This window comes from Rhododendron vialii, chromosome 12a, assembly GCF_030253575.1.
Source record: "Rhododendron vialii isolate Sample 1 chromosome 12a, ASM3025357v1".
In the NCBI taxonomy this organism is placed as follows: Eukaryota; Viridiplantae; Streptophyta; class Magnoliopsida; order Ericales; family Ericaceae; genus Rhododendron; species Rhododendron vialii.
Window position 1 is genome coordinate 23476261 of NC_080568.1, and position 27539 is coordinate 23503799.

General features: G+C 38.1%; 2 protein-coding genes and 1 non-coding gene across 4 annotated transcripts; 2 read left to right on the top strand and 1 right to left on the bottom strand.

Moving 5' to 3' along the window:
- The first annotated feature begins 303 nt into the window (after positions 1-303).
- LOC131312209 (small nucleolar RNA SNOR75) lies at positions 304-394 on the top strand. Its single transcript, XR_009195780.1, has one exon. It is a non-coding gene; the product is annotated as a small nucleolar RNA SNOR75 (small nucleolar RNA).
- A 3021-nt stretch (positions 395-3415) lies between these two features.
- LOC131310089 (exocyst complex component SEC3A) lies at positions 3416-23806 on the bottom strand. Its single transcript, XM_058336897.1, has 25 exons — positions 23524-23806; positions 17618-17688; positions 16760-16840; positions 16057-16124; positions 15846-15948; positions 15382-15527; positions 14716-14833; positions 14051-14155; positions 13556-13657; positions 13322-13459; positions 11790-11918; positions 11623-11703; positions 11463-11537; positions 10582-10755; positions 10308-10461; positions 10160-10224; positions 8318-8488; positions 8148-8227; positions 6908-6989; positions 6205-6302; positions 5507-5615; positions 5283-5351; positions 4642-4707; positions 4472-4561; positions 3416-3748 (listed from the first exon to the last, which is right to left on the bottom strand). The coding sequence occupies exons 1-25, from the start codon at positions 23699-23701 to the stop codon at positions 3638-3640; spliced, it is 2664 nt and encodes an 887-aa protein (XP_058192880.1). The 5' UTR covers positions 23702-23806; the 3' UTR covers positions 3416-3637.
- Positions 18623-21439, top strand: LOC131310090 (uncharacterized). Of its 2 annotated transcripts, XM_058336898.1 has the most exons (3): positions 18623-19039; positions 19474-19896; positions 20987-21429. In XM_058336898.1, the coding sequence occupies exons 1-3, from the start codon at positions 18994-18996 to the stop codon at positions 21130-21132; spliced, it is 615 nt and encodes a 204-aa protein (XP_058192881.1). In that variant the 5' UTR covers positions 18623-18993; the 3' UTR covers positions 21133-21429. The 2 variants fall into 2 exon arrangements, 1 of the variants encoding a protein (XP_058192881.1); XR_009195116.1 differs by lacking the exon at positions 19474-19896 and having other exon boundaries at positions 20864-21439.
- Positions 23807-27539: the final 3733 nt, after the last annotated feature.

Genomic DNA, 27539 nt, shown 5'->3' on the forward strand with positions numbered 1-27539 from the left:
AGGCCCACGACTCCATAAAAACCCTAAAACCCTTTCACCTCTACGACAGTCTATAAATGGTGACCCCTTCAATCGACATCTTTCAGATCGCTGTCGAATGAAATTTTCTTCTCTCTCTCTCTCTCTCTCTCTCTCTCTCTCTCTCTCACTCTCTCTCTCTCTCTCTCTCTCTCTCTCTAATTTTCTTTTCTATTACCCATGCGTAGATCGATAGTATTTGTTTGATTTCTCTGTTCTTTGTTTTTTTTCCTGAGTTTGATTTTCTTGGCAATTTTTTCTTGATTAAGGAATGGGGATGGGGCTTCTCTGTGATGATGAAAACGATGACGAGTCCGATCTATGTTAATCCATTATCAAAACCCTGACGACAATACGAGGCATTTGTCTGAGAGAAAATCCCCCCTCTTTCTTTTAAGTTTAACCCAGTTTTTTTTTTATTCCCATGAACAATCTTCCCTTTTTTTTTTTTTCTTTCTTTTTGCCCGGTGAATCATGAGTAATTGTTTTTCTCGATTGGTATTTTAGATATTTGATTTTTATTTCCTTTGTTATAGTAGTTCTGATTCAACTGGTTGATGGGCCTTTATTGTTGTTCACTTGCTCTGTTGATCATCAAAGGTTGGGATTTTTTTCGGGAAGGTTCAATTTTTTGTTATTGTCTGGAAGGGTTTTTTTTTTAATTATTTTTTATGTTTTTACAAATTATTACCTTTTTTTTTTACTTTGTCCTTAAATTACCAATTTCGTCCTTACGCTATTCCAATCTATTTCATTGAGTCCAATTTGTCCCCCTTTTTTTTTTTTGAAAACAGCAAGGCCAATCAGTCCTTTAATTAGTCCAATTGGACGAAATCAGTTAGTTTAAGGATGAAGTGGAAAAAAGAGTGATAGTTTGATAGATAAAAGCATAGAAAACTTTTTCATGAATGGTTTTGTTTTTTTTTTTTGTTTTTTGTTTTTATCATCAATGGTTATTTGATTGTTTGTGTCATATCATGCTTTTAATCCACTGTCAAAACAGGAATTTTGGTATATTTATGACTTAAGAATGTATATGTAAAACGATGGGGTCTGGATTAGTTTTGATAATGACTAAAGGATATGGCTGGTATATTGGCCTTAATAACAAATATAGGATAATCTTTAGAGTGGTACAAAATTTTCATTCGTGCTGGAGTCCTCTGTGGTACTTTTTTCTCATTGAAATTAATTTTCTTAAAAAAAAAAAAGTGCAGAATTCAAGACGAAGCAGACCAGAAATGGCAAATATTCTAGGCTACCTTGGTCGTCCTCGGGCCAGAAGACGTGATCAAACTTGAATTTAATTCAGTAAGAATTAGAGGAAATTTGTTGCTTATTTTTCCGGGATGCATCAAATCCCACTGGCTGTTATGAGAGCCTTGGCGAAATTGTGCGCAAACCCTAACTAGAGTTCTTTCAACTTTTACAATAGTCAGCTTAACAAAATTACAAGATAGCAATGGTACATACGTACGCGAAAGCGTCCGCAGGTGCTTTTGAACGAAGAGCCCGATTTAGCCAAAATGATATCAGTCAAAATAACCGTGCTGTGGTTGCGCTCGATGTGCACCACCTCATTGCCTCAAGACAGGCCCTAGCCTTGGCCATAACCGCTGAAGCTGCAAAATTGGCTCAAACCTCGTTGGGCCATCTTCACACTGCGCCATCATCAAAATCCACCGACGCAGCAGCTGCCTGGGGCTCCTCCTTTTTCCATGCACCATCAATCACAATCTTAACACAACCACGTCCGTCGAAAAGAACTCATCAACATCATTTTTGAACCTGGAGCCGAAGTGATCCCACAAGGAGGACCATTCTTTACTGGCTGCACAACCTCAGAAGCCTACGGTTCAGAAGAGAACAAAAACTGTGAAATCAACTCCTTAGCTAACAAGATGGTATCAGATGGACAACGGATTTGCTTTGTTTCTGTGCTTCCAAATAGCCCACATAAGCATCAAAAGCAAAGGGAGAAATTGGCTTCATTTCCTTATGGCGGTGGTGGTGTTTCTGCTGTTCCTGCCGCAGAAGCAATGAAAGAGGAGAAAGTTGAAGAGAAGAATTTGATGAGGTCAATTTATTTTATTGATTTTAACTGCAACCCAGATTGTCAAGATAGCGAATATACGCTCTGTTTTTTGAACCTACAGAAAGAAAGAAATGGATTTGTTATTTGGAACCTAAAGAAAAAAAAGTATCCCCCAAAAATAAAAAAACCAAATGATGTCCAATGTTTAAAATTGCTCTATACGGGGTAATTAGTTTCCTTTCTTTTCCCTCCTTTTCAATGGTTCCAGACAGAGTATTTGGTTCATCTTCGATTTCTTGTGTTAGTTTTTTTTTCCAAACAAAGTAATTGTGATTGTTGCCGGATATGATCTTCAAGTCTCTTTGATTAAGGAGGGGAAAGAAAATATAGCTTGAATAATTCCTCTTGGTTATTGTTCTAGTCTTAGCCTTGCAGGATATGATCTTCAAGTCTCTTTGATTAAGGAGGGGAAAGAAAATATAGCTTGATTAATTCCTCTTGGTTATTGTTCTAGTCTTAGCCTTGCAGGATATGATCTTCAAGTCTCTTTGATTAAGGAGGGGATTATAAGAAACTATAGCTTGATTAATTCCTCTTGGTTATCGTTCTAGTTTTAGCCTTTTAGGTGGAGATCTTCGCTCTAGTAAAGCCTTTTAGGTGGCAATCTTGAATTGTTTTTATTTCCCCTGAAATATAGCTTTCTATATGATAGGAGTAACATGCACCTTGGTTGCTACGCTCCATGCGGATACTAGCAAGAGAGTGAAAAATGAATGGGAGTAACTTTTAATTTTGTAGTTCACGCTTCCTTGTAATTTTCTGATCAACGGATAAACTTCAAATATGTAAAAATATTCACAAACGCATGTGTATTGTCACCTTCCGTTCATGTTTTGGTGATTGATTTGTAATATTGTCTTTCCATTTAATCGAAGTTGGCATATGAAAGAGCAAGGTTGTAAGTTGCAACTTCACTTCCAAGAAGCTATAAAAAGATGATACTGTGTCCGTTAATTCTGTCACCAATTTTTAGGGCCACAATACTAGGGCCAAATTGTTCAAGCTCGAAACTATGTTGCCTCAGAGTCTCATTCCAACCTCTTTCAACACTATCATAGTACTAGAACCTGCTGGGCCTGGGAGGCAGGCTGGAAAGTGTTTGCTTGGTTTGAAGCAAAACATAATTCTCCAGCACATACACCAACAGCAGCACAAAATCGCCAAAACATCCAGCACCTAGACCAACAGCAGCACAAAATTGCCAATCTTTGGCCCAACGGGGGTGCTAATCTAACCGTTCCAAAAAGGCATCGATACAAAAAAAGAAAAAGAAAAAAAGCACAGCACAAAATCACAAGGCAATGAACAGATTAAAAATACATTACAACTGAATTATAATTAAGTCAAGGTACAAAATCAAAAGGTAATGAAGATTAACAATACATTACAACTGCATTACAGTAGAGTTACAAGATCTATTTCAACTCAGACTAATACACCTAAAAATGTCCTATCCAATCAATCAAATAAGGGCAAAGACTAGAGGAAAATAATTTTGAAAGAGTAATTTACAGAAGCAAGTCTCTACATGGATGCCAAAAGCTCTCTCATTTCGGCTACAGAAGGAATGGTCTCAGTGGGGTATATCTTGGCAACAAGTTGTGCAAAACTATCATACTTGTCCAAAAATTCTTTCTGCAACAATTACAATTTGATTAGATGCGAAACATATGTATGTGCATCACCAAATCATTGACAATGGAAACAAGCAGCAACAGCGTAAAAGAAAACTGTTTTAAGATAGGGATACAGCAGATAGAACGTAGACTCCATCCAAAAAAGCAATAGCTCAAGCAACGCGATTTTCCTTATTACTGGTCAAAAAACCATCCAAGAAAAAACAGCATATCTTGGATCTTACATCATTTAGAGAATTTTTTTGCCCACTTATCCACATCTTTTGCTCCAAAAGAAAAATGACCCACCACCACATTTTGGTCCAGCAATCGACATTCTTGTCCTATTAGATTCTCAAAACTATTTCTCTTCACTTCCTCTAAAGAGTTCATAGCACATGAGAGGTTTCGAACTTGAGAACCAAGGAGAGAGCAACCCCAACACTCCTTGGAGTTATGATAAGACTATACTGAGGCTTTTATATGTGAACAGACAACTTGAGGTCTCTTTTCATAAATATTCACTATTTAGGTTCAGATATTGCTTTGGGTGGTCACATCTACTTATTCACAATTTTGCCCTGATTTGTCTTCACTAACTTTCATCATTTTTAATAAGGTTCATCGAAATAAATGACGAAGATAAAAGCCATCCCATCCCCCAAATTGTTGTTTGTCAAATATACGTCCATTAAGCAAAAACCTTATAAAAGCATTAACACACAATCAGAAAAGACTGTACCTTGCATTTATCCCATAAAGATGGCAACAACTCCTCTGAGGTTAAGTTCTTTTGCAATTTCTTATACATTACAGTGATGGACTTGTCTACCTGTACAACACAAGATTAACATCACCAAAGCGCCATTGCAACTAAAGCTAGGAGATACAGAAGGTAACTTGCAAACTTACCCCAGATAAACTGGATTTCACCACCTTACGAAGATCCATTTTTGACAATCCAAGCTGGAATGGTATCTGAATTTCAAAGAGAAACACTCTATGGCTCAGCAATTAGTTTCAACAAATAACAAGTGAATGTTAATCTGAAGAAGAGTACCGAGTACTGATCACCACGCCGGGGGAACATATACTGCACCACTCATAGCCAGTTTAACGTATTACAAGTTAATTTCTTTTTCTTTTTTTCCTTTTTGTGAAGAAAAGACCGCACGGAGTGCAAAAGTGAAGTTTAGGTAAAGATCGTAGACACAAAGAGAGGGTGCCCGATGTCCGAGGGATCAAAATGCATCAAAGAATGGGATAGGAAGGGTAAGTTGTAACCTTTCGTGATAAACACCCAAAGACCACACAAACAATAAATTCACGTTTAGTATACTTAAAAATCTTCTACCAATCAAAATAGCTGCAAATTTCTAGCTAAGTGAAATTCACTGCCCAGCACTCAAAACTGGTTCCAATCCTACAAGACAAGGTTTCGCAGAAGGGTATCCTGGCTGACGAGCCTAACTTTAGTATTATAGCTTTCTAGTAGAACATGCAAACATAGTCAATGGCAATACTGGATTGCATTCATACACTACAGGTCTGACCTCTTCTGGCGTGATTGTGTACATCAAATCCTCAATTCTTCGAGCAAACTGGAAAAGTCTTTCAAATTGCTGCAATCAAATTCAATTCCAATATACTGCTTCAGAAAATACTACTACATACACTAGAATTTGATTTTAGAAGGAAACCAGCCAAACAAGATACCGAAATTTAGGTAAAAGTAAAACAAATCAAAAATAATGAACTTCAAAGGTGGAATACTTACATAATATATGATCATGCTGATATGACGTGTGCAAGCTAATTCATAATTTTCGCTTGCCTGGTGATAAAATTTTGCTAAAGTAGGCACAACATTGGCTAGGTCATACAGACTGCACATATCAATTTGTTAGTATGTTGGCAGATAAAATGATTCAAAAACACAAATGCTGGCTATGCTACCCCAGAGATGACTGATATAAAGTTAATTCAGTCAATGGCCTTGCAATTTTAGAAAAGTCTTTCACAAATTTCCGATAGTATCCAGCCAATCCTAAGAAGTTGCGAACCTCCGTTCCAGTAGTCGGTCTTGGCCAGCTCATTATCGCCTCAATTTTCTGTGGATCAACTGTAATACCATCCCCACTGATTGTGCTGTACAAAACTAAGTGCCACACTATGGCCACCAGGTAAAGGTTGCTGGGCCAATGCAACGGGGTGCAACGGGGACGTTGCAACCAAGGTGGGGAGATTGTGAAGCCCCAGATTCCAAGAGTCCCACACTGGGACTTTGGAAGAAGAAAATGTAATATAAATGAAAATCCCACCAGCTACTGTATAACTTGAGGTTAACCTTTTGAGCCACGTGGTTAGGTGAATGGTTAGCAAGTCGGCTGGGGCGGGTCGTTACAGTTATAACAGACACTATATTCATATCTGCAAATACAAATTTTGAGATGCAAATTCAATTGTGATGAGTACCTATTCTGAAAGGCTGCATAGTTCTCTAAAAGCAAAATATCAGCATATTTTGGGTCTTGCGCTGCAATTTTCTCCAATGTCACAAACATTATGGTCACCTGTCGAACAAAAGTTACAATTTGTGCCAGCTGTTAGTGTGAATAGTATTTGCTTCTTGCAAGGTACACGTGATTCGTTAAGGTGCTTCATATCCAGACAAAAGAAAAGAGAAAAGGAAAAAGCGCTGAAAGCCAAACTCACAAACTAACACCAGAACGAAGGTGAATGACTGTAGAAAAACGTTTGTATCTACATCCACGCAGAGGTCCTCCCTACTGATGTTGATTTACGTAAACGATACGTGAAACATATATCCCGATTGATGTATCTTATCCTAATCTCTCCAAAAGCATCAGCACTCAATTGCCATTGAAAAGCCAATAGTGTTTCACATTTCATCATTCCCCCCATAGTGTCTCACATTTCATCATTCCCTTCCCCCCCCCCCCTTGCTAAATAGTTCTTATTACACAACTTTCCTTGTCAGATAGAGAAGGCATTTGGCATATCATTGCCAGCCTTTCCAGGAACTGAGCAAAGGCTCAAGGTTAAAATGGTTTATGGCATATAAGGTGGATCATAATCAACTTTACGGCAAAATTATAAGGAAGCATCACTGTATGAAGTACCACCAAATCCATTGATTGTAGATGAGAATACTTACAAACTTTGTGTAAGCTTGATCCACCAAATCCCTTGATTGTCCCTGAATATACTGCTCCATGCGGGTCGCAAGAGTTGCAAATCTATTGCAAAAGTGATAGCAACCTTATTTACATTGATAAATAACGAAGATTGAAACTATCGAACAGAGAAGCAAACTAACATCTAGCAATGAAGCATACTACTAAATGATAGATATCGTATGAGGAAAGATGAATTTTGATTGGGAAAATTTAGTATCTCTTCTTTTCCCTTATTTATAGAAGAAAGAGTTTCTCATTATCTTACTTATCAGCTTGATAGAAGACAAAAGTACGAGGTTGTCATCCAGATTCCAGAGTCAAACATTTCATTAGGTGCTCAAGGAACTGGGCAGAACAGGAGAGAATGAAGTAAAAACAGTGTACATGTGGAGAAAATCGAAAAAGCTTTTCCCTCTTTCCCACAAAACTATCTGCACAAATACAAGAGATATTGGGAAAAGCAACGAACAATACCAATATACAACCACCAACGTAAGATTGGCCTACTACCCTCCAAAAATTGTCTCCACCTATCTCCTATCGAAGAAGAATCAGAAAACAACATTAACAAGTGCCAGCTGCAGATGGACTTTCAACACCAAAATAATTGTCTGAATGATAGCTATTTCCAAAAACTATCCTTCTCAATCGTATGTAAAATCATATCTCAAGCAATCAGTATGCAGAGATAGGTTTTACACACTCGCTATATTGTTGGAGCAACTAAAAAAATTTCTTAAATAACCATTATGAAAATAGAGCATCCTATGATCCAGGTACTACACCCAAATTCCTCTGTCAAAAAACGAGGTGATCTACAACCAGCCATCAAAACAATATATCTCATAGTTGACCTTGAACCAAACAAGCTTCGCAATCATTTTGCTTATTGGTAATACTCAGGAAACGACCCAACGCAGAAACAAAGCACGTCTCTGGAAACAGAGGCGAACATAGAGCATTCTCATTGTGACGCTGTGGAAACATATCAAAAGCTCTAGAAGTCTAGGTACAGCTTCTTCTTTTTTCTTAAAACATAATAAACCTACAAAATTTCAAAAACATCTTTGGTTGTATGATTTCATCGTATGCTCTAACTTGCCCACCCTTATTCTCAGTACAGCTGACCAAAATGGGGAAGAGCCCAAATAGAGAATACATCAAATCATAAGAAACATGCAATTAGCAGAAAACATAAACCTATGAGATCAAGTTCACCTTGGTATATATGACAAGACACCCAATTGCCGCACATTTCTCTCATTTCTTTCAATCTGGTGACAAGCTTCATCAACAAACTGCAACACAGGCACACCTAAGATGGTCAATGTAGTCACCTCATAAATAGGCAGAGTAAAAAATAGTCAGCCCAAAAGCATGTAACTCACACGGCCAAACTGCGTAGAAATTCTAGATTCAAGGTCATCAAGCAAAATGCGCACAAACCCTGCTGCATCAGCCTTTTGACCAGAAATATACCGTTCCGTAATCCCATGCATAGATATGCAGCGCAAAGGATCAATCTTGTATGCCCAATCCACCACAGCACAAAAGTCTTCCTAAACAATCATCAAAAGAAAATCGTCAAAATCGGTGTAATGTCAGAGGTGATTATGTTACATTTGGAATTTAGTATATCCACTGATGCCTGATGCTAAGCAACAGTAACAAAGTTAAGAAACAATCTAAACAGGAATTAAAAGGAAGGAAAAATTTCATATTAGCACCTGACCTTTCACACAAATCACATATAGACACCTCACCTTAACGAAATGTCACATAAACACCTAATGTATTAAAGAACTCATCAATTAAATCCCAACCGTCAATCTCTGTCCAAAAACAAACGGAAAACATGTTTCTCTCTCCAATTTTGCTACCCGAACTGACTTTTTTTCACAGATTCTGCACTTTTTCTTTGTGGGGCCCATTTTTGGGTCCCATACATATTATCCGATCAATTGATTATGTCAAAAATATTCTTTTGAGAACCCTTGCAAAAAATCAGCTCCATCGGATAAATGTAAGTATATGATCCAATCGTACAACTTTTGATTCAGAATTTTGGATCAAAATTCTGCATGAAAAGTTGTAAGATTTGATCTAACACTTACATTTACCCCGTTGAGCTGATTTTTTATAGGGTCATGCAAAAAAATAAATAAAGATTAATGATCGGATTGGTTCACTTTTGGGTCACCACAAAAAAAAAAAATTATAACACAAATCTTTTCTTCTGCGTTATTATTTTCCTTTTTTCTTTCCCGCATAGTGCTGAGTTGTTTTTTTTAATTTATTTTTTGCCAGAGCAACTAACACTACCCAGTGTACCCACACAGATTAGTATTACATAGATTTTTTATGGGGCCCACTTTTGGGTCCCTAAAAATGATCCGATCATTTCATTAGTTTTAAAATATTTTTTGCGTCACCCTGTAAAAAAATCAGCTCAACGGGGTAAATGTAAGTGTTTGATCCAATCTTACAACTTTTTATTCAAAATTTTAATCCAGAATTATGAATGAAAAGTTGTACGATTGGATCATACACTTACATTTATTTTATGGAGCTGATTTTTTGCAAGATCACTTGAAAAAATATTTTAGAATTAGTGAACAGATCGGATAATTTGTGTGGGACCCAAAAATAGACCCCACAAAAAATTTGTGCAAAATATGTGAAAAAAAAGTCAGTGTGGGTAGCAAAATTGGAAAGAGAAACATGTTTTCTGTTAGTTTTTGGACGGAGGTTAACGATAGGGGTTTAATTGATAATTTTTTTAATTTGTCAGGTGTCTATGTGATGTTTTGTTAAGATCAGGTGTCCATGTGTGATTTGCGTGAAAGGTCAGGTGCTAATATGAAATTTTCCCTAAAGGGAATCACAAAAACAATCCAAAGTCCATGGATATTGAGAAAAGAATTCCTAAACAGAGTGAGAATTTGGACTTCAGTCAAAATCATTCCCATTACATCACAATTTATCTGGCTAAGCTCCATATATCGAACCATAAATTGAAATAGTGTTTGTGAAGTCACAGATGAGGTGCAAGTCTTGGCCTGAGTTTATCATCTAGAAAAATAGAGCAAGTATCCAAGATTTCAGATGTGCAAGTTCTGTAAGTGTTGTCTAAATTGGATGATTCTGAGGCCTTTCTTCAACACATAACAAAAATAGTCCGTACTGATACTATTTAATGCCCAAAATATATTAAATAATGCAAGCATTACTTGTATTCCATCAAGTAATTCATGAAGTGATTCATTTAGTGCTGCCAGCTCTGCAGAATTTTTACCTACAAAATTTAATAAGCAGGGGTAAACAAACAAGAAATTTTGAATAGACTGAAGAGATGAGGGCTATTTTGGAAAAGGATACCAGTTTTGCCATCATTGTCATCGATGTCCATGATACCCAGATCATCATCATTGCCATCGTCATCATTGGATCCAGCTTTGTTACCGTTGGCAACACCTCCTGGTGGTACAAGGGCAGGAACTTCGAAGCACATGAAATGCGCGAAAAAAGAACTCTGCAGTTCAAGAGCTGTCAGTCATTAATTTAAAAGAACATAATCATTAATTTAAAAGAACATAATAAAATAAAACATCAATTGGGGTTCAGAAAGTGAATAGGATATTAAGGTCACAACCTCATCTACAAGGAGTGGGATGAAAATAGTAAGCATTTTGGCATATGCCTCTGAAACTGTAGAAGTGTCTGCATTGTTCACATTTTGGCTGGAACCCATGGAAGCTTCAAGCCATACAGTTGGATTTCTTGATGCTTTGGTACTAGCACGAAGCTCATTTGCAAATTCACGAGCCTGTGGACAATTATGAAACTTCCAAATATAGAAAATTGACAAATTCCTGACTTACTAATAAATTACTATGTGGGAAAATCCAATGCCTTGTTCCTCAGGCACTGCACTATTTACATTCTGACATTTGCTAGATCAAGCATAGCATGCAGTCAGGTTTAAATTACACAAAATATCCATGGATGGTTGAATTTATTATCCAAAGAATACACGTGTGTGCGCGCGGGCGTGTGTTTGAATTTATTATCCAAAGAATACCCAGCTCCAACGTTTATAATATGATGCTTTCCAGAGTCCAGACTACTATCAATCTAAACCATATTTGAGGCAGAACAGATTCACTAACGCCATCACTAGGAGTATCGAGGTAAAGCCTAAATGTCCTTGGCGAGAACTTAAGCGCTACTATGCAAAATAGGGCCCCTTACTACAGATGACAAAGCCGTGTTATTTGCTCCTAAATCCCAAGGCCAACACCCTCATTGATTCTCATTCAACTATGCTTGCTTCTAAAGTGAGCATGTGGCAAAAAAAAAAAAACCTTATCGCAAACATGTTGCTGTGAGAATCTGAAGACATGCACAGTTGCTTACTTCAGGGTCCTCACAAAACCTTCAATTCAAGATGGAAGTGGAACAAGGAAGAATATAAGATAGTAACTAAGACAGAGTAACTATAACATAAACTGATGGAGAGTTTATTTTCCAGACCTCCCGGCGTAGAAGCAAATTAAGGGAGGAACAGTAAGCTTTTCTCAATGGGCCCAAACAGTTCCTGTCAAGAGACTGCAAATTCCAAGGAAAGACGGGGATCAAATAAGGACTAACAACTGATAATTTTGATAATTGGGCAGCTCATAGGGAATTTGACCTTCAGGTGTTGCAAAAGGCGAGCATAAGTCCTGCATTTATACCGAAGATCAGCATGATCGGGCCTCTTCAATTGTCCCCTCTGTTTAAAGCAAGAAACAGGACTCAGGATTCCTGTTCCAAAAAATCGACAAGTTCCAACAATAAAGAAACATCCCATTAAAATACCTGGGAGAAGTAGCTTTTGTCACTTATCATGAAATCCACCAAACTAGCAAAGTAGTTTTTCAAGAACTCAGATGCTCTCCGAACAAAAGTAGACTTCAATTTTTCAAGTTCAGTCCGCTTCTCTTTGACCTGTAAATGTTTGATCTGCCACCTTTAGAAATAGATGATACCTCAAAGTCAAAACTGTTATCCGGTGCCCTTTAGGAGCAAGAACAAACTCTCATGTTCAGTTAGGAAACTCCCAAGAAGAAGAAACAAAGAAAAGGCCCTTCAAATTGTTCACAGGTGCATGACACTACTCATGAATGCATGACATGAAGTTGTGGTCCTGCGGAACCAAGATAAGGGGGAAAGAAGAAAAATGCAAGTCATAGACATATGGGTTGGGCTGGTGGGCTAGAGAATCCGTCAACTCAAACAGGGAGTTCAGCAGCTAGCAGCTGCTATAATCAGGTAGTCCACATGTTGGGATATCAAAAGGAGGCCAGAAAAGAAAAAAAGGCAGAAATGAGATGCTATGCCCATAAGAAATAAAAAGTTTGAAACCAGAATGAACTTGTATTTTTAAAAAAAATCGAAGGAGTATCAAACATGATACCAAGGGCCATAATCATATCCAGCACATAAAGCAACCGGTGACTAAAAAAAGGCCTTATTGGGTACTTGGCCTGCTTAATTGTTTAAATGCCCAATTTGTAGAAGATCAACAATTCAAAAATCTTGTATTGTCAAAGATAAGTTTTATGAAATCACCTAACACATTAAAAAGGAGTAAAGGGGAAGAAAATGGATGACATCACTCTCTAACAAAGGCCCTAGAAGAACGTAGTAGCATATTATACTGAGATATTTGTTAAAATCTGATCCAACAGGTATCTTAGTCAATGTGGTTTCTCAGTTAACATGCAAAAACATGGCGTCCAATGTCTGCATCTGTTAGGATGCCCAAAGAACCCCCATTTGTGAGAGCTGATTTTCTTAAATCAACACACATAGCATGGGCTTTAATGACCAAATCTCACCACTTCAGAGTTTGGAGTCTACAATCCTTTGCTGTGCTAGAAACAGTGTATTAATCATCTCCAGATTATCAATAATATATTAACACACAGATGCATCGGGATGCGCATTATTAATGTGTCTGTGCGTGGGTGTATGATATTTTACCATTTACACAGGTATATAACCCAAAAAGTAAACATTTTAGTGCAGCAAAGTCTGGTTATAGTAAAGCAACAAATAGGATATACGTTATTGCTTCAGACATACTTATTGACAGATTCGTGCAGTTAATTTTCATTCATGGTAGCTTGTGTCCTATAAACTCAATCATTGTTTGAATGCGAAATATAGTGCACAAAGTAAACCTTACAAGGGTCAACATCTAGTCTTCACGCACAATTTAATCCTAGGACTCACATGGATTTACGTCCATGTCATCTCTTGCATTTCCACACACCTTAGACACATTGCAGTCAGGAAAAAAAAAAAAAAACAAACAAACGAACGAACGAGAGAGAGATGGGACATACAGCTCTCATGCTCGCATAGCTAGGATCCAAGTTAGGTACTTGAAGACCACGTAAAGCACCAGTTAACCACTCACATGCTTCAACATTTTGAAGCATTCGTGCCTCATCAAATGAACCTCCGGTTAGAGAAGCCGCAAACTGCACAAAAAAATAAAAGCACAAGAAGTAAAAGACTGAATAAGTTGACAAAAATATGTCTCATTGAACTTTCACAATCAAGACATTATGGGGCACCTCAGAAGGCACACGCAATCTTTCGAGAAGCTTATCAAGTTCCTCAATCAATGATTTATTATTTACAGACTGCATTTCCAGCTTGTTATTGCGAGTTTCTATCTGCAAATCACAAGAATGAATATCACAGGTGAAGGCCGCAATGGAGATTCGGTGATAACAGCAACTATTCTAACATGAAGCATAAAACCATGAAGAACATGGAAACTGGAACAATCGCTCTTTTATAATTAATACTTTATGAAGTAGATATCTAAACAAGTCTGAGTAGAAAGAAAACGAATAGTTTTCACTAACTATAATTTCAACGCTCAAGGATACGGAGAGGGATGCAGCATAAAATGGATAATGTCTAGTTACATATATGCATGCACATGAAGTTGTACATTCAGTTATGTATGAGGTGCTGTACAAACATATCATAACTCCAATAAAAAATTCTAATGGGAACACAACAGAAACAACACCTCGCATCACTGTAAGCAGAGATCTTACCGACTCAATGTCCTCCCTCATGTGCCTAAGTTTTACATTGAAAATGCCTAACCATTCATCCATATCCTCAACACAACTTGTGGCTGATTCAAGCCCCTGCAAAACCTGCAGAATCCAAAAATTAACAATCAAAGAGCCAACCTAAAGGTATCACCATGAGGAAATACCAGAAATTAAAAAATAAAAAAAGATGGAAAACGGCTACTTCCACATTTAGCTTTCAAACTTTTCCATTTAAAGCATCATTGCCGTTGCCCCAAGAACATAGCTATCCTACAGGTCTTGGACACAAAATTTGTTAAAGAAATATTGCATCGCAGCCCTAAAGATTGACAAACAAGATAGAATTGCTTGAGATGGAGAGCAATGTCAAGGGTTCTACCAAACCATATAACTTGTTAGCAATAATTCTTGAATTTATAAGAGACAACCAGAGATGATACCGCATCAAAGTCCGAGGCAAAGCATGATATGTCTATTTGTTTCCCCTAGGCCCAAACACAAGAATGTCAAAGAAGGCTCCTATTGACCAAGAAAAGCTTTTCACCGACAATTCAAAAAGGGAGGGGGCAAAGGGAGGGTTTGAAAGAATCATGACAAGATGATTAATGGGTTGTGCTCGACATACGTGTTAAGTTAATTTACACATCTTAAACAAAGGTTACCTCATCAATCAATGGCTCATTTGCCAGAATGGCATGCACATTTGCTGCTTCCAAGGCTTGAAGTTCTCGCTTCAACCGCTCAGAGAATGCCTCTGCTTCGCCAATACCCATTACATACCTGTACACAATATCATGCTTAAATCTCTGGTACAGCATTTAGATGGTCAAATGACAATAATGGGGAGTATAGAGGATAGTTGGAAAAGTAGGCTGCATCTCGGGAATTGAGAAAAACATCAAAAAATGAAAGAACAGAATGATAGGTGGGGAATGGAAAAGTAAGGAAAACGACAGCAGGGCAATTAAGTTAACATTTCCACTATTATGAATGTATGTGGTTGCATGTCCTATAATCACAAACGGAAGACCTCCAAATTGATGTTCTTCAAGAATCTCAACATAGCTGATTTCTAAACTGTCAATATACTTCTTTTAACTTCTCGTTTGTTAGTTTTGCACAGTATGCTAGAGAAGAAACACTCCGCACCGTTTTTTTTGTCGTCCTTTACTCTTAAAAGTTTAATGGTTAAAAAATGAAGTTTGTTCTGCATCTAAGATATCTAAAGTAAGAGTGCATTTTATTGCAGTTATATGCGCAATCACATAGGTCCGTATGCATCTAGAGTCACACAAAATCTACCTACAGACAAGGAAAAAAACACATACGTGCCTAAGAGGGCCTCCATGTCCTCCTCCTCAGCTTGAGATACAAGTTCTTTTTCAACAGTAACTTTCAAGTCACTTTCGGTCACAGTAGCTTCAACGGGCCCATCTTCAAGATTCCCTTGAGTGGTGACTGTGGGTGTATTTTCCTACGAAAACCACAAGTAAAAGACTGAAACTGGAAACAATGACTTATGAGTAGCAAATCATTTAACAAGAAAACTACATGAAGCTTACAAAATGTTGTTGGAAATTCAATTCCATCCTATCTTTTTTTCTTACAGACATTGGTTCAAAATGATAAACAAGGAAACATGACATGGCCAACGAACAGACTACAAGTTACTCCTAACGCAAGATCATGTTGCAGTTATCTACGAAGAACTCAAAATTGATGAATCTCATGACAAATGAAACAAAAGAAATATAACTTAAAAGGCAGAAAACTAAGAACGTATCATACGCACCTTTGCCCAAAGAGCCATCTCCACAACATCTATACCTACAACTTTCGGAAGGCGACCCAAAATGTCTTTGCAGATGTTTAAAATACAAAGTAGAAGACGGTTCCTACAACATAAAGACAGCCACCTCATAGACCACACGAAACGTAACATACATGTCCGTATCTAGCATAACACCATCAAGATACATGATCAAGATTTGCTTCTAAATTACCTGTCATCTATATTTCGCATCGTCCACTGAGGTGGTGCAACACTCTGGCTTCTAAGGTTATCAAATCCCTAGATGAAGTTCAGCCACAAGAAATGATTGCAAAAAATAAGTTCAGAGAGGGAAACAACTACTACCTCCATCCCAAAATAAATGTCCAGACTGCAAAACGAGGACTTAAATAAAATACGCTCTCTACAAGAAAAAATTCCAACTTTTTTCATAAATTAAAAGAACTCATGGATAACTAGTAAATTATTGAAAAAAGTTTGAATTTTTCTTGGAAAATTTGTATTATTTTTAAGTTCTTGTTTTGCGGACGGACATTTATTTTGGACGGAGGAAGTAATAAATTATCGAGTAAACTAAACATCAAAAACATATATGATCTATCCATTTCTCCAATAACAGAGTAAAGTTTTGGAGAGAGATTTTCACACTCCCTATTTACTAACCACACTACCAATTTTGTTTTTAGTATGTGAAGTTACCAAAACAACCTTCCACTTTTCAATATTTCCTTTTTGTTGTTATCCAAATAAAATGATTTTTGTTCAAAGTTTAAGGATATTTTGGTTATTTTACACATTATAAACAAAAAGGGGAGTGTGGTTAGTAAAAAGGGGAGTGTGAAAATCATTCCCCGAAAGTTTTTGATCCTGGAATTGAAATCTTGCCTATGGCTATGTAAGTAATGAAACATTACCAGCAGAAATGTACATCCAGTGATGTCATTAGTTACAACCTCCACCTTTGAAAGATGCTTCAGCTTGTATAATTTTGCAGGCTACAGATGGAAATTGGATTGAACGGAAAATATCAGCTATTGAATAAGATTTCTAAGGAGTATCAGATGTATTCTGCAGATACCAGACATTGAGATTTATTTTTAACTTCTATGAATTCCCACCAAATATTCCTCCTAAACAAAATAAACAAGCCGGATGGGGCAAACCAACAACAATCACTAGTACTACTAACATTATAAGAAGTATGTAGACTTCTTAGGAAGTATTGTGTCTGTGTTGAACACCAAACACTTTTGCACTCCTGCCACATCTGGGATATCCATCCAAAACGTTTCCCCTTTGATTTCGTTAAAACAATGGACACATTTCAGACACTTGCATCTCAGACTTATCCATCACTTAGACAAACATGAAACAGGTAGCAAATTTTACAGAAAATGGCGATCAAATGATAAAATAAAAACAATGTGAATTCATCCTTAATCCTTCTTTTGATCTAGTAGGTCTGAGCCGAAAACGCTGCATTTGATTATGAATTGAGCTTTATAAACTAGCTATTAGGACATTGTTCCCTTCTTTTTCAATACAAAGAATCTAAAAAGTAAAATTTCACAACATGAAAATATAAACTAGTGATATGAATGCGTACATATAGGAATATCAAACAATGAAAAGAAGCAAATTGGCTATCATATTCGTATACTTCCAAATCCTGTCTTCGTTATTCATAATATCGTGCCGATCATGTTGAATAATATCCCTTGTCTATATCAGTGCTTCTTAACAAAACACTGAAAGAGATAGTAAGGAATCACCTCAAGGACCCCTCCAGTGGAATACTTTAATACACGGAGGAAAGCTTTAGTTCGCTGTCCTTTAGATTTAGCTGCATAAACCACAAATCATCACAAAGAAGCAAAGCACAACAACGACAAAAAAAAGAAGCGATTGTTGGAATTTTCATTTGGCGCTGCAATTTCAAACTGTATCAGACTTCATTCACTCAAAAATTATCAAAGATTGATGAGGTTTCCAAATGAAGAACACAAATTAATTATCTTTTCGCAATACATAGCATAATTAGAGCGAGTAGATGTTAGACCACATTGAAGATTGCCTTGATTTCCATACAGGTGCGTACAAACAGGATTCACGTCCATCCGACCGGTCAATTACATGTTTCGCGCAGAACTCTCTGCTCTTTCCCTCCAGATGGGCGAACACGGAATCGATGCGTTTGGTCGTCGGTTTGTTTGATTTTTTTGTCTTTTTTTTTCTTTCCTACACAAACGGACATGTTCCTAGGGTTTGAGTCTCTCTTTGGGTTCCACTAAGTTTTTGTTCACCTTTGGGTTCCACCAAAGTTTTGTCCCTAATAATTGGTGCTTATTTGAGAGCGACGGATATAGCCAGCTCTTTGTAAACTCACCTTGGTTACAATGTTCTAAATGGTGCTTGGCACTAGTAGGGCGGAGACCCACCTCCAAGCGCCAAGCCGCCTAGGCGCCGCCAAGCAATTCGGCGTTTTTTTTTTTTTTTTTTTTAACAAACCATTATCCGATCAAACCATATTCTATGTATCCATAATACAAGTTCAAAGTTCTACATAACCATAATGCAAAGTTTAATGTACAAACCCAAATGAAATTAAGTAGTAGCAACTAGCAAATAAGTTGAATAAGACAATAAGTAGAAATAAACGAGATCGGAGATCCCTAATGCCAAGTTAAAAGTTCATCACCTTTCTTTAATTCTTCTCCTCCATACCCTTCCAAAACTTGATCTACATTAATTTAAGAGTTTTTAATGAAAATATCCCTCAAACTATTACCAATTTTTCTACTTCGTCCTCAAACTATCTAAACCAGCAATTTCATCCCTCAAACTATTCAAAACCCTTCTATTTTGTCCTCAGACTAACTCCATCCACGTTTTTAGCGGAAAAGGGAGCATGTGCCGAGCATGTGACTTTTTTGAAGGGCAGAAATGGAATTTCACGTCTATTACTCCCACCATCCGACAAAACCCTATTCTTTCTCTCTTCTCTATCTCTCATACTTTACATTACGCACAAAAGAAAAACCCACCTCACGTTCTCTCTCTTCTTTCCTTCTTCCAATCCAGAGCAGAGCCAGATTGAATAGCACAAGGAGAGGATTTTTTCTGCACTTCGGTGTGGATTTTTCTGGCGATGGACGACCGGCTAAGGAGGGAAGGAAATGGCCTTGTCCCCAAATGTAAGTTGTCTACTCCCAACTGATAAAAACTCCAGGGTTTTGTTGCATGGGTTTACTAAATTAGTTGTCTGTGGGTCCGTTTCTGTATAATATGTATGAAAATATGTGCTCTGATTGAGGATTTAAGTCTCATGCATGTTCGGTTTTTTTAAGCAATTTGTGGTCCCAAATCAGCCATTTGTGTCGAGTTTTTTAATCAGTTTGTGTCGTCCGAAATCAGTCATGATGGTCCCCCACCTTTGTTGTGATCTGGTCCCCCACTAAAGTAATTTTTAAATTTCTTTTCCATTATATGCTCTGATTAGTTTTGTTACAGCATTTGTAGTATAAAAGGTGTGTTTATAAACGTGTAATGATGGTTCCCCACTTTAGTTAAACACATGGAATATGTTAATTGTTTAATTAGTAATAAAACGTGTGTTTTTCTATTACAGATTTCAACCCTAATTTTTTTTCAATCAAGGTCCACCATGGGGGTAATTTGACTGTTGAAGGGGGTAGGAATTACTATGTGGGTGGACGAATAAGCTACAGTGACTATGAAGAGAGGGATAAGGTCTCATTTTTTGATTTGAATGAAATTGGTAGAAAGTTAGGGATTAATGATGAAGTAAAAATCTACTGCAAGGTCCCTAGTTCACACTTCGATGGAGATTTCAAACTTATGCGGACTGATAATGATGTTTTGAAAATGGTAAGGCAGATTAAGGATAATGTAGTAGAGATTTTCCTTGTGATCTCTAATTCCATTGTTGATGATTTGTTAGATGTGAATGTTGGTAATTGGGAATGGGATTGTGGGACCTTTCCGGAGAGTGGGATTACCATTGAAAATATAGATACGATAGAGGGGTTAAGTGGCACTTTAGTTGAGGTTGAAGATGACTCAGATTCTGATAAAAACTACGATGAATTTAATGACAGTGATTATGAGTTGAGTGATGAAGATGATAGATTGTACGAAGACAATGTGGATGATAATACAAAATGGGCTGGCACTCTGTTGAGCAATACCAGGGTTCTTTTTTAACTACTGCTATTCTCTTTCATAGGGGTTGGAGAATGCAATTAAGGAGTTGCTACCATCAATTGAGCATAGGCATTGTGTAAGGCATTTGCATAACAACTTCAAGAGTGCTGGATTCCCAGGTCAGGATTTACATGATAAGATGTGGAATTTAGCTAGGGCTAGTTATGTGGGAAAATTTACATTCTTGATGGAAGAACTAAAGAAAGAATACCCACGGGCCTTTACATGGTTGTCTCACCAAGATAGAAACCCTTGCCATTGGTCTAGGTCACACTTTATTGTCACCCCCAAGTGTGACATTTTACTCAACAATCTTTGTGAACCATTCAACAAGGCCATATTGTGTGCTAGGGACAAACCTATACTAACCATGTTGGAGAGACTTAGAACCTACTTCATGAAGAGGTTAGTTGAAAAGAGAGAATTTGCAACTGAAAGGGTAGATCATTTGGGTCCAAAGATACATAAAAAGATAGAGAAGTTGAAGAAAATGTATGGTGATTTTAACATATATCCATGTGGGAATGGGGAGTTTGAAGCAAGGTGGATCCATGGTGGTCAACACACTGTCAATCTAGAACAACGAACATGCTCTTGTAGAAGATGGGATCTCACTGGAATACCTTGTCAACATGCTACAGCAGTCATAGGTCAATCAGGTTTACAGCCAGAGGACTATGTGAGTGAATGGTACCATAAACACACTTTTGAAGCTACTTATCAGCACATAATGCACCCCCTCAATGGGCCTGATATGTGGGAGAAGTCTGGTAAGGATCCAATCTTACCTGCAGAGTTTACAAAGCAACCTGGGAGGCCCAAGAAATCAAGGAGAAGGGAACCAGATGAACCTCCAAAGAATCCTATCAAGCTGAGTAAAAGGGGTGTCAAAATGTCATGTAGAAGATGTGGGAAAGAAGGGCACAACACCAAGACATGCAAAGCCCCTGTGGATGCAACTCCAGTTCAATACACCAGTACAAGAGGAAGAGGAAGAGGAAGAGCCCTTGTGGATGCCACTTCAGATGACAACGCCAACATTACTTCTATTGGAGCACAGTGAAACTCTGTTTTGCTTCTTTTTGTCTTGGAATCCATTCATGTTGCATATGGGATTCGTAGGTAGATTATCAGAACCATAATCTGGCCTGTTTTTGTAACTAATGTCAATGTGGTATATTATGCACTTGGTAGTTTATGAGACCCACAATTTAGTCTGTTTTCACCATGAACTGAAGATTTGTTTTGGTAATGCCCTTTAAGAGATATTGGAACCTATTTATGACCTGAATTGTTTGTGGCATGTTATGAATGTGGTATGTTATGAACATGTTTTGTTTGAGAGATGTTTAGAGCAGTTTTTGTGTTTGTTATTGCTGTAGCTATTACTTACATTATTTTGTATGAATATGCACTTGGAATGAAGTTGTTAGTTGCTGCACTTGGAATCTAAGAAGCACGGACAAAGATACAAGATATGGATACGACACGAAACGGATACGCGGACACGTCATTTCTCAGAAAATTAGGACACGGACACGTTGAGAAGGCAAAGAAAATGCTTGAATACATTATTGTTGGGAAAGAAGTTTCAGACTGACGGAAAAAGACAATGACCTGAGTACTCGAATACATTACTGTGATGATAAAAATCACATTTTGAGGAACTTTTATTTTTGGTTTTATTTTTCTTTCACCTTATTTACTTTTTTATTGTCAAGTTATAATTGTAAATGTGCTTGTACAGTTTACAGAAAACAGGGTATTCATAGTGGGTGCTTGAAGAGGAACATGAAGATTGTGGCTGGGTCTTCATGTGGCTGGGGATGGGGAAGAGAAAATGAGTGAGAGAATTTGAGGTAAGAGGAAGAAAAGTCAATCAATACTCTGTTTTTTATAGCCCTATATGTGTATATATACACCAGATATTAGAGGGAAACCCAAACATTTTGGCGCCAGAAGGTTGTGAGGGGCTGAAATGACCATTATGCCCCCAGGTCCTTGTCACATGCTTGGCACATGCTCCCTTTTCCGTTAAAAACATGGATGGAGTTAGTCTAAGGACGAAATAAAAGGGTTTTGGATAGTTTGAGGGATGAAATTGCTGGTTTAGATAGTTTGAGGACGAAGTAGAAAAATTGGTGATAGTTCGAGGGATGTTTTCATAAAAAACTCTTAATTTAATACTATACATTTTAGGCCGCCAAAGGCCTCCAAAGGCGTCGATGATGCTGCCAAGCCCCGCCAAGGCCTGCCAAGACCGCCTAGGCGGCCGCCAAACCTCCCTGGGCGCCAAATCGCCGAGACCGCCATGGCAGCCATGGCCGCCTAGGCGGCCGCCGCCAAACACCGCCAAACCTCCCTGGGCGCCAAATCAAACGCCAAGGGGTATTGGCGTGGCGGTAGGGTACCTCCAAGCGCCTAGCGGCCTCGGCGGCCGCCATTTAGAACACTGCTTGGTTATAGTGAATTCTCTCTCGTTCTTCACCCTTCGAGTACACTTAAGCTTATCCTTAGGTGGAACCACATTATCTTTATTCCTATGTTCAATTTCTCATAGGTTTGTTTTCTTCTAATTCGCAATAGTCATAACATACCCCACAATTCCCCACTGAGAGAGAGAGGCGATTATCATTTATTTTTGCATACTCCATATTGTATCAGACTTCCGTTCAGCAAAAAGTATCAAACACTGTAAATATCATTCACGTATCCAAGTGAATAACTTTACTAACTTCTTTGTCCACAATGTCTCACAAAATAGCGCGATTTTCCGGTAGATAACTAAATTGATCAACAGAAATTTCTACATAACCACATATAAGAAACATACTATAGAGAGAGAGAGAGAGAGAGAGAGAGAGAGAGAGAGAGAGAGATTGTAATTGTAGCAATTATCATTCACAATTGCAAATTTCATAAGTAAACACTGAACAACTCGATTGTGTTTCCCATTCAATAAAAAACATTACTCATTTATTCGCGATTCACTGCGTAGTAAGTTTGAGATGTTAGATAATCACTTAAGAGAGAGAGGGAGAGAGAGAGAGAGAGACGCGGAACATGAATAACTTCTTCTTCTTCTTCTTCTTTTGAACGGCCATGAATAAATTTGTTTGCAATTCATTCATAGCATAATTGGAGCGCGCTAACGTTAGACCACTTAATTGCAACAGAGAGAGAGAGAGAGAGAGAGAGAGAGAGAGAGAGTTGTAGGCATTATCATTTAGTGTCGCAAATCTCCTATCGTATCAGACATCATTCAACAAATGAAAAGCACAACCTAAACACTGTACATATCAGTCACGTTTCCAATTCAATAACTTGACTTGCTAATTCGTTGCTTTTAGATCACTAAGTTGATCAACAGGCATGCAAATATAATCTATTCACATAGATATATATTTAGAGAGAGAGAGAGAGAGAGAGAGAGAGAGAGAGAGGAATAGCGTACTGGAAATGGCGAGGACGCGGGGTTTAGCCATGTGACCTTTGCCCAATTTGCCCGATTTGCCCCAGATCCCGCGGCTCTTGGCGACGCGGATCGACATCACGACCTTCTGTTTAGTGCCCTCGATGGCCGCCTCGCAGGCCCGCCGGAGCTCTCCGTCGTCGGCGCTCGATTTCGCCATTGCTTTCGATTTTCTATCAACTCTTCTTCTTTTCGAGCTCCAGCTCTGAAGAGAGAAGAAAGGAAACAACCAACGAACAGACAAAAGGTGCGAAAATAGACCTGTTATTATAAGCAGTTTTGTTAGAGGCACATACACATATGTACATATATGGCGTACAAACACATTTGGCGTACAAACACATTTTTGACCTATCTCGGGCCTTAAAAAATAATTTGAGCCCCTCATTTAAAATGAGTTTTATAGGGTCTCAATAAAAAATACACTCTATCCAAAATTGTTAAAGGCATATACAAAACATCAATTTTTTTCATAATTAGGGCTGAATTATGAAGCAAAGCTAAATGTCTTGTAAACAATTTTACTTATAGTAGATTGAATCTATTTTTTAAAAAATTCTAAAAAATCATTTTGAATAAAATGAACGGCTCAGATCATTTTTTTTTAAAATTTGATGTGTCTCAAATGCGTATGTACGCGATGTATGCATCCATGTGAATGAACTCATAGACTTTTCCTATTATAAGTAGGTTGGAAAAGCACGCGTCGGTGTGTGGAAATTTGGACACGTGTGCATCCCTTCGAAGGGATTCACGGGAATGGGAATTGGGGCAAGCAGGGATGGCAATTTCGGTCGATTCGACCCAATCCAATCCGATTCGTTTTCCGTTCCAAATGGGTAGGAGATTCGGAGATTATTTGGAGATCGGGTAGGGTATAAGGATAATTATTTTTAAAAAAGTGAGGAACGGGTAGGGGTTTGATATGAGTTAGTCCCCACCCTGATCCCCGACTCATCCCCGCCCCACCCTACCCTACTCTACTCTGAATCCCCGTTATATATATACACTAGCACATGCCCGTACCTAAAGGCACGACTCGAAGAATGCGGCATTATAACTGGCTTTGAGTGTCTTTAGCAAGTTGTGGACAACTGCCCGTGCTTACACACACTCACATAACTTGATCCCAACACAATCGATTCCTAATTAGTGGGGACCACATCTAGTAATCTAGAATTCAACAATTCCATCGAGAGTTAGCCACACTTGAAACAAAATAAATTACAAACGTCCAAACGTAATGTGATTGCATGTCCAATAAATCATATACAATAGTAATTAAAAAACCAGACTTAGTACCAGTGAGCGACTCATCTCCGTCCTCTAACCTATTAAACACAGTTAACCGTAATACATTTCAAACCCCAATTTATCATGACTTACATCCGACTCTTCCTTCATATTCTAACCCACATCATCCCATTCAAATCCCTATTCACTACTTATGATAATCAAATCCCCTATTCTCATCTCCCTCTAGTAATAGTAGGAGGAACTCATGTCTCGCAATATTTTTGCACGGAAACTGGAATCCATTGCATGTGATCCTTATGCACCCCCCCACCTCAATCGTCGTATTTTCCCGTAACTCTCCCATGCCTTTTTTACCATCTACAACACCAACCCCTGCTTCATATAAACCAACCCTTGCTTCATATAAACCTGATAAAAAGCAAATTAACAAAACTACAAAATGCTAAAAGCCATGTAAGAAAACAACTCCATCCTAACGTACAGTCTAATTACTTATACGGTTCCAAAATCCTCAGCAAGACATGGGCACAAAACAAAATAAAATTTTGAATTCAACAAACTATAACTTCAAGGGAAAATGACGGTCCAGGATGTATTTTGATAATTAATACCCGCTAAGGACAAGCTAAGAACATTTGTTAATGCTGAAAATGTCCTTGGCGGGTATTAATTATCAAAACACGTCCTTAGCCGTCATTTTCCCTAACTTCAAAAAGAGTCGTCTCGATATATACTTACATTAAGAGGTGTATCTTTGACAAATCCTCCAAAGCTAGATCGTCAAATGTGTTTATTCCACCAAAGTCATGATCAACAAAACAACCATTCTGAATATCAAAAAAAAAAAAAAAACAACATTCCTAATGCAGAACGCTAATTAATTCATGGCTTTACATATGCATATGCATCTGTTATATAGGGCATTGCTGTAGAGACCCGAAATTTCCTTTTAAATTTTAACTTTTTATAAGTGGACAAATAATGGTTAAGTGTGAAGATTATAGTTATGGGTCAATGTGCAAGAGTTTGAAAGATGTGGGTGTTGGTGTAATATAGTGCAAGTGTGTATATGTGTGTGTGGCAGGGAAAATATTTCCCACTTTTTCCCCCTCCCGTTCTTTCTCCTCCTCTCGGCTCTCTCTCCCTCTCTTCTCTCAAAAACTCACCACCAAATTCAAAACCCACAACAAATAACCTCCATTCCATCTTCTACTCGTGTATTGTGGTCTGTATCACACTGGTTCGAGCTCGGAGAAGTTGTATTCCGGTTGGAACAAGGTTTTCGAAAAGCTAGGGCTTGTAACTTCTTGGGTTTCGTGCTCCGACTTCGAGGTAGGGAATTCTACCTCACTTTATATGTTATTTGAGTGTTTTTATGCCTTATTCGAGTTGGTATTGGTTGTTATTGAGATTGGATCGAAACTTGAAATTTTCTGTCGAAATCTGCTGAAATCGTCTGTAAGTAACTCCCCCTACCGGTAGGAACGTTTCACCTACCGGTAGAACGATTGAGAAATTTCGTCAACTAGCTCAAACGTATAGCAGCAGCTCAAAAGCTGCTCAACGTATCTAACTTCTACCGGTAGGAATTCCTTACCTACCGGTAGGCCAAGCATAAGTTTGAAATGTTGGCCTTCCTGTCTTCAGTCTTCTACCGGTAGGAATTCTTTACCTACCGGTAGGCCAAGCACGAATTTAGAATGTTGGCCTTCCTGTCTTCAGTTTCTACCGGTAGGATTCTTTACCTACCGGTAGATCAAGTTCTACCTGTAGGACTTGCTTGTCTACCGGTTTCTACTGGTAGGAATCTTTCATCTACCGGTAGGTCAAATTCTACCGGTAGGACTTGCTTGTCTATCGGTAGGAGCTTGAGCTGCTAGGTCAAGTTCTACCGGTAGGACTTGCTTGTCTACCGATAGGAGCTTGAGCTGCTTTCAGTTGCTTTCAGGAGCTACTGCAGTATCTTTCAGCTGTTTCCCTATATTTTTCAACTCACATGTCGAAGCTTTTCATTGGCTCTAATGAGTTTGTTTACACATCCTTCCAAGTGTTTTGGTGAGTATTACTCGTTTCTCACTTAGAGTGGCATCCAACGAACTAGAATGAACATGTCTAGGGATTCGACGAGTAGTATTGCAATCCGTTCTCTCTCTCGACTCGTAAAATTCTTAGATTCCTTTAGTACATGCTTTTACGGACTCCGAGTATAGAAACTAGATAATCGGGCATCGTAGAGTCTAGTTGTGGGTTAATATGTGGCTTGTGAAGGTATGGGAAATGTACTTAGAGGTACGGTGAGGACGTGTGGGATTATGGTGTACTTGAAGGAAAAGGCGTGTATTAATTAATTAGTCAGAGTCTTGACATGAATGACAATTAGGAACGGTTTGAGATGTAATCAACATGGTGGATTGGTAGGATTATACATACGGGCTTGATACGCTATGTCTGATGCAAATGGATAAACTAGTGAAAAGGCATGAACATGTACATTTGTGGAGTCGCGTAATGATTAATTAAATTTCAGTGGTATAACCGTCATATGGATGATGAAATTAATTATGAAATGATGTCGATTGTGAAAAGTGTGAAAGTTGACCCAAGTGGTCGTTGTTGAGGGAAAAGACTCGGGGTGACCCTGCGCTCGAGGGAACTAGACCCGAGGTGACCCAACTGATTCATATTATTGGAGGAAAAGACTCGGGGTGACCCTGCGCTCGAGGGAACTAGACCCGAGGTGA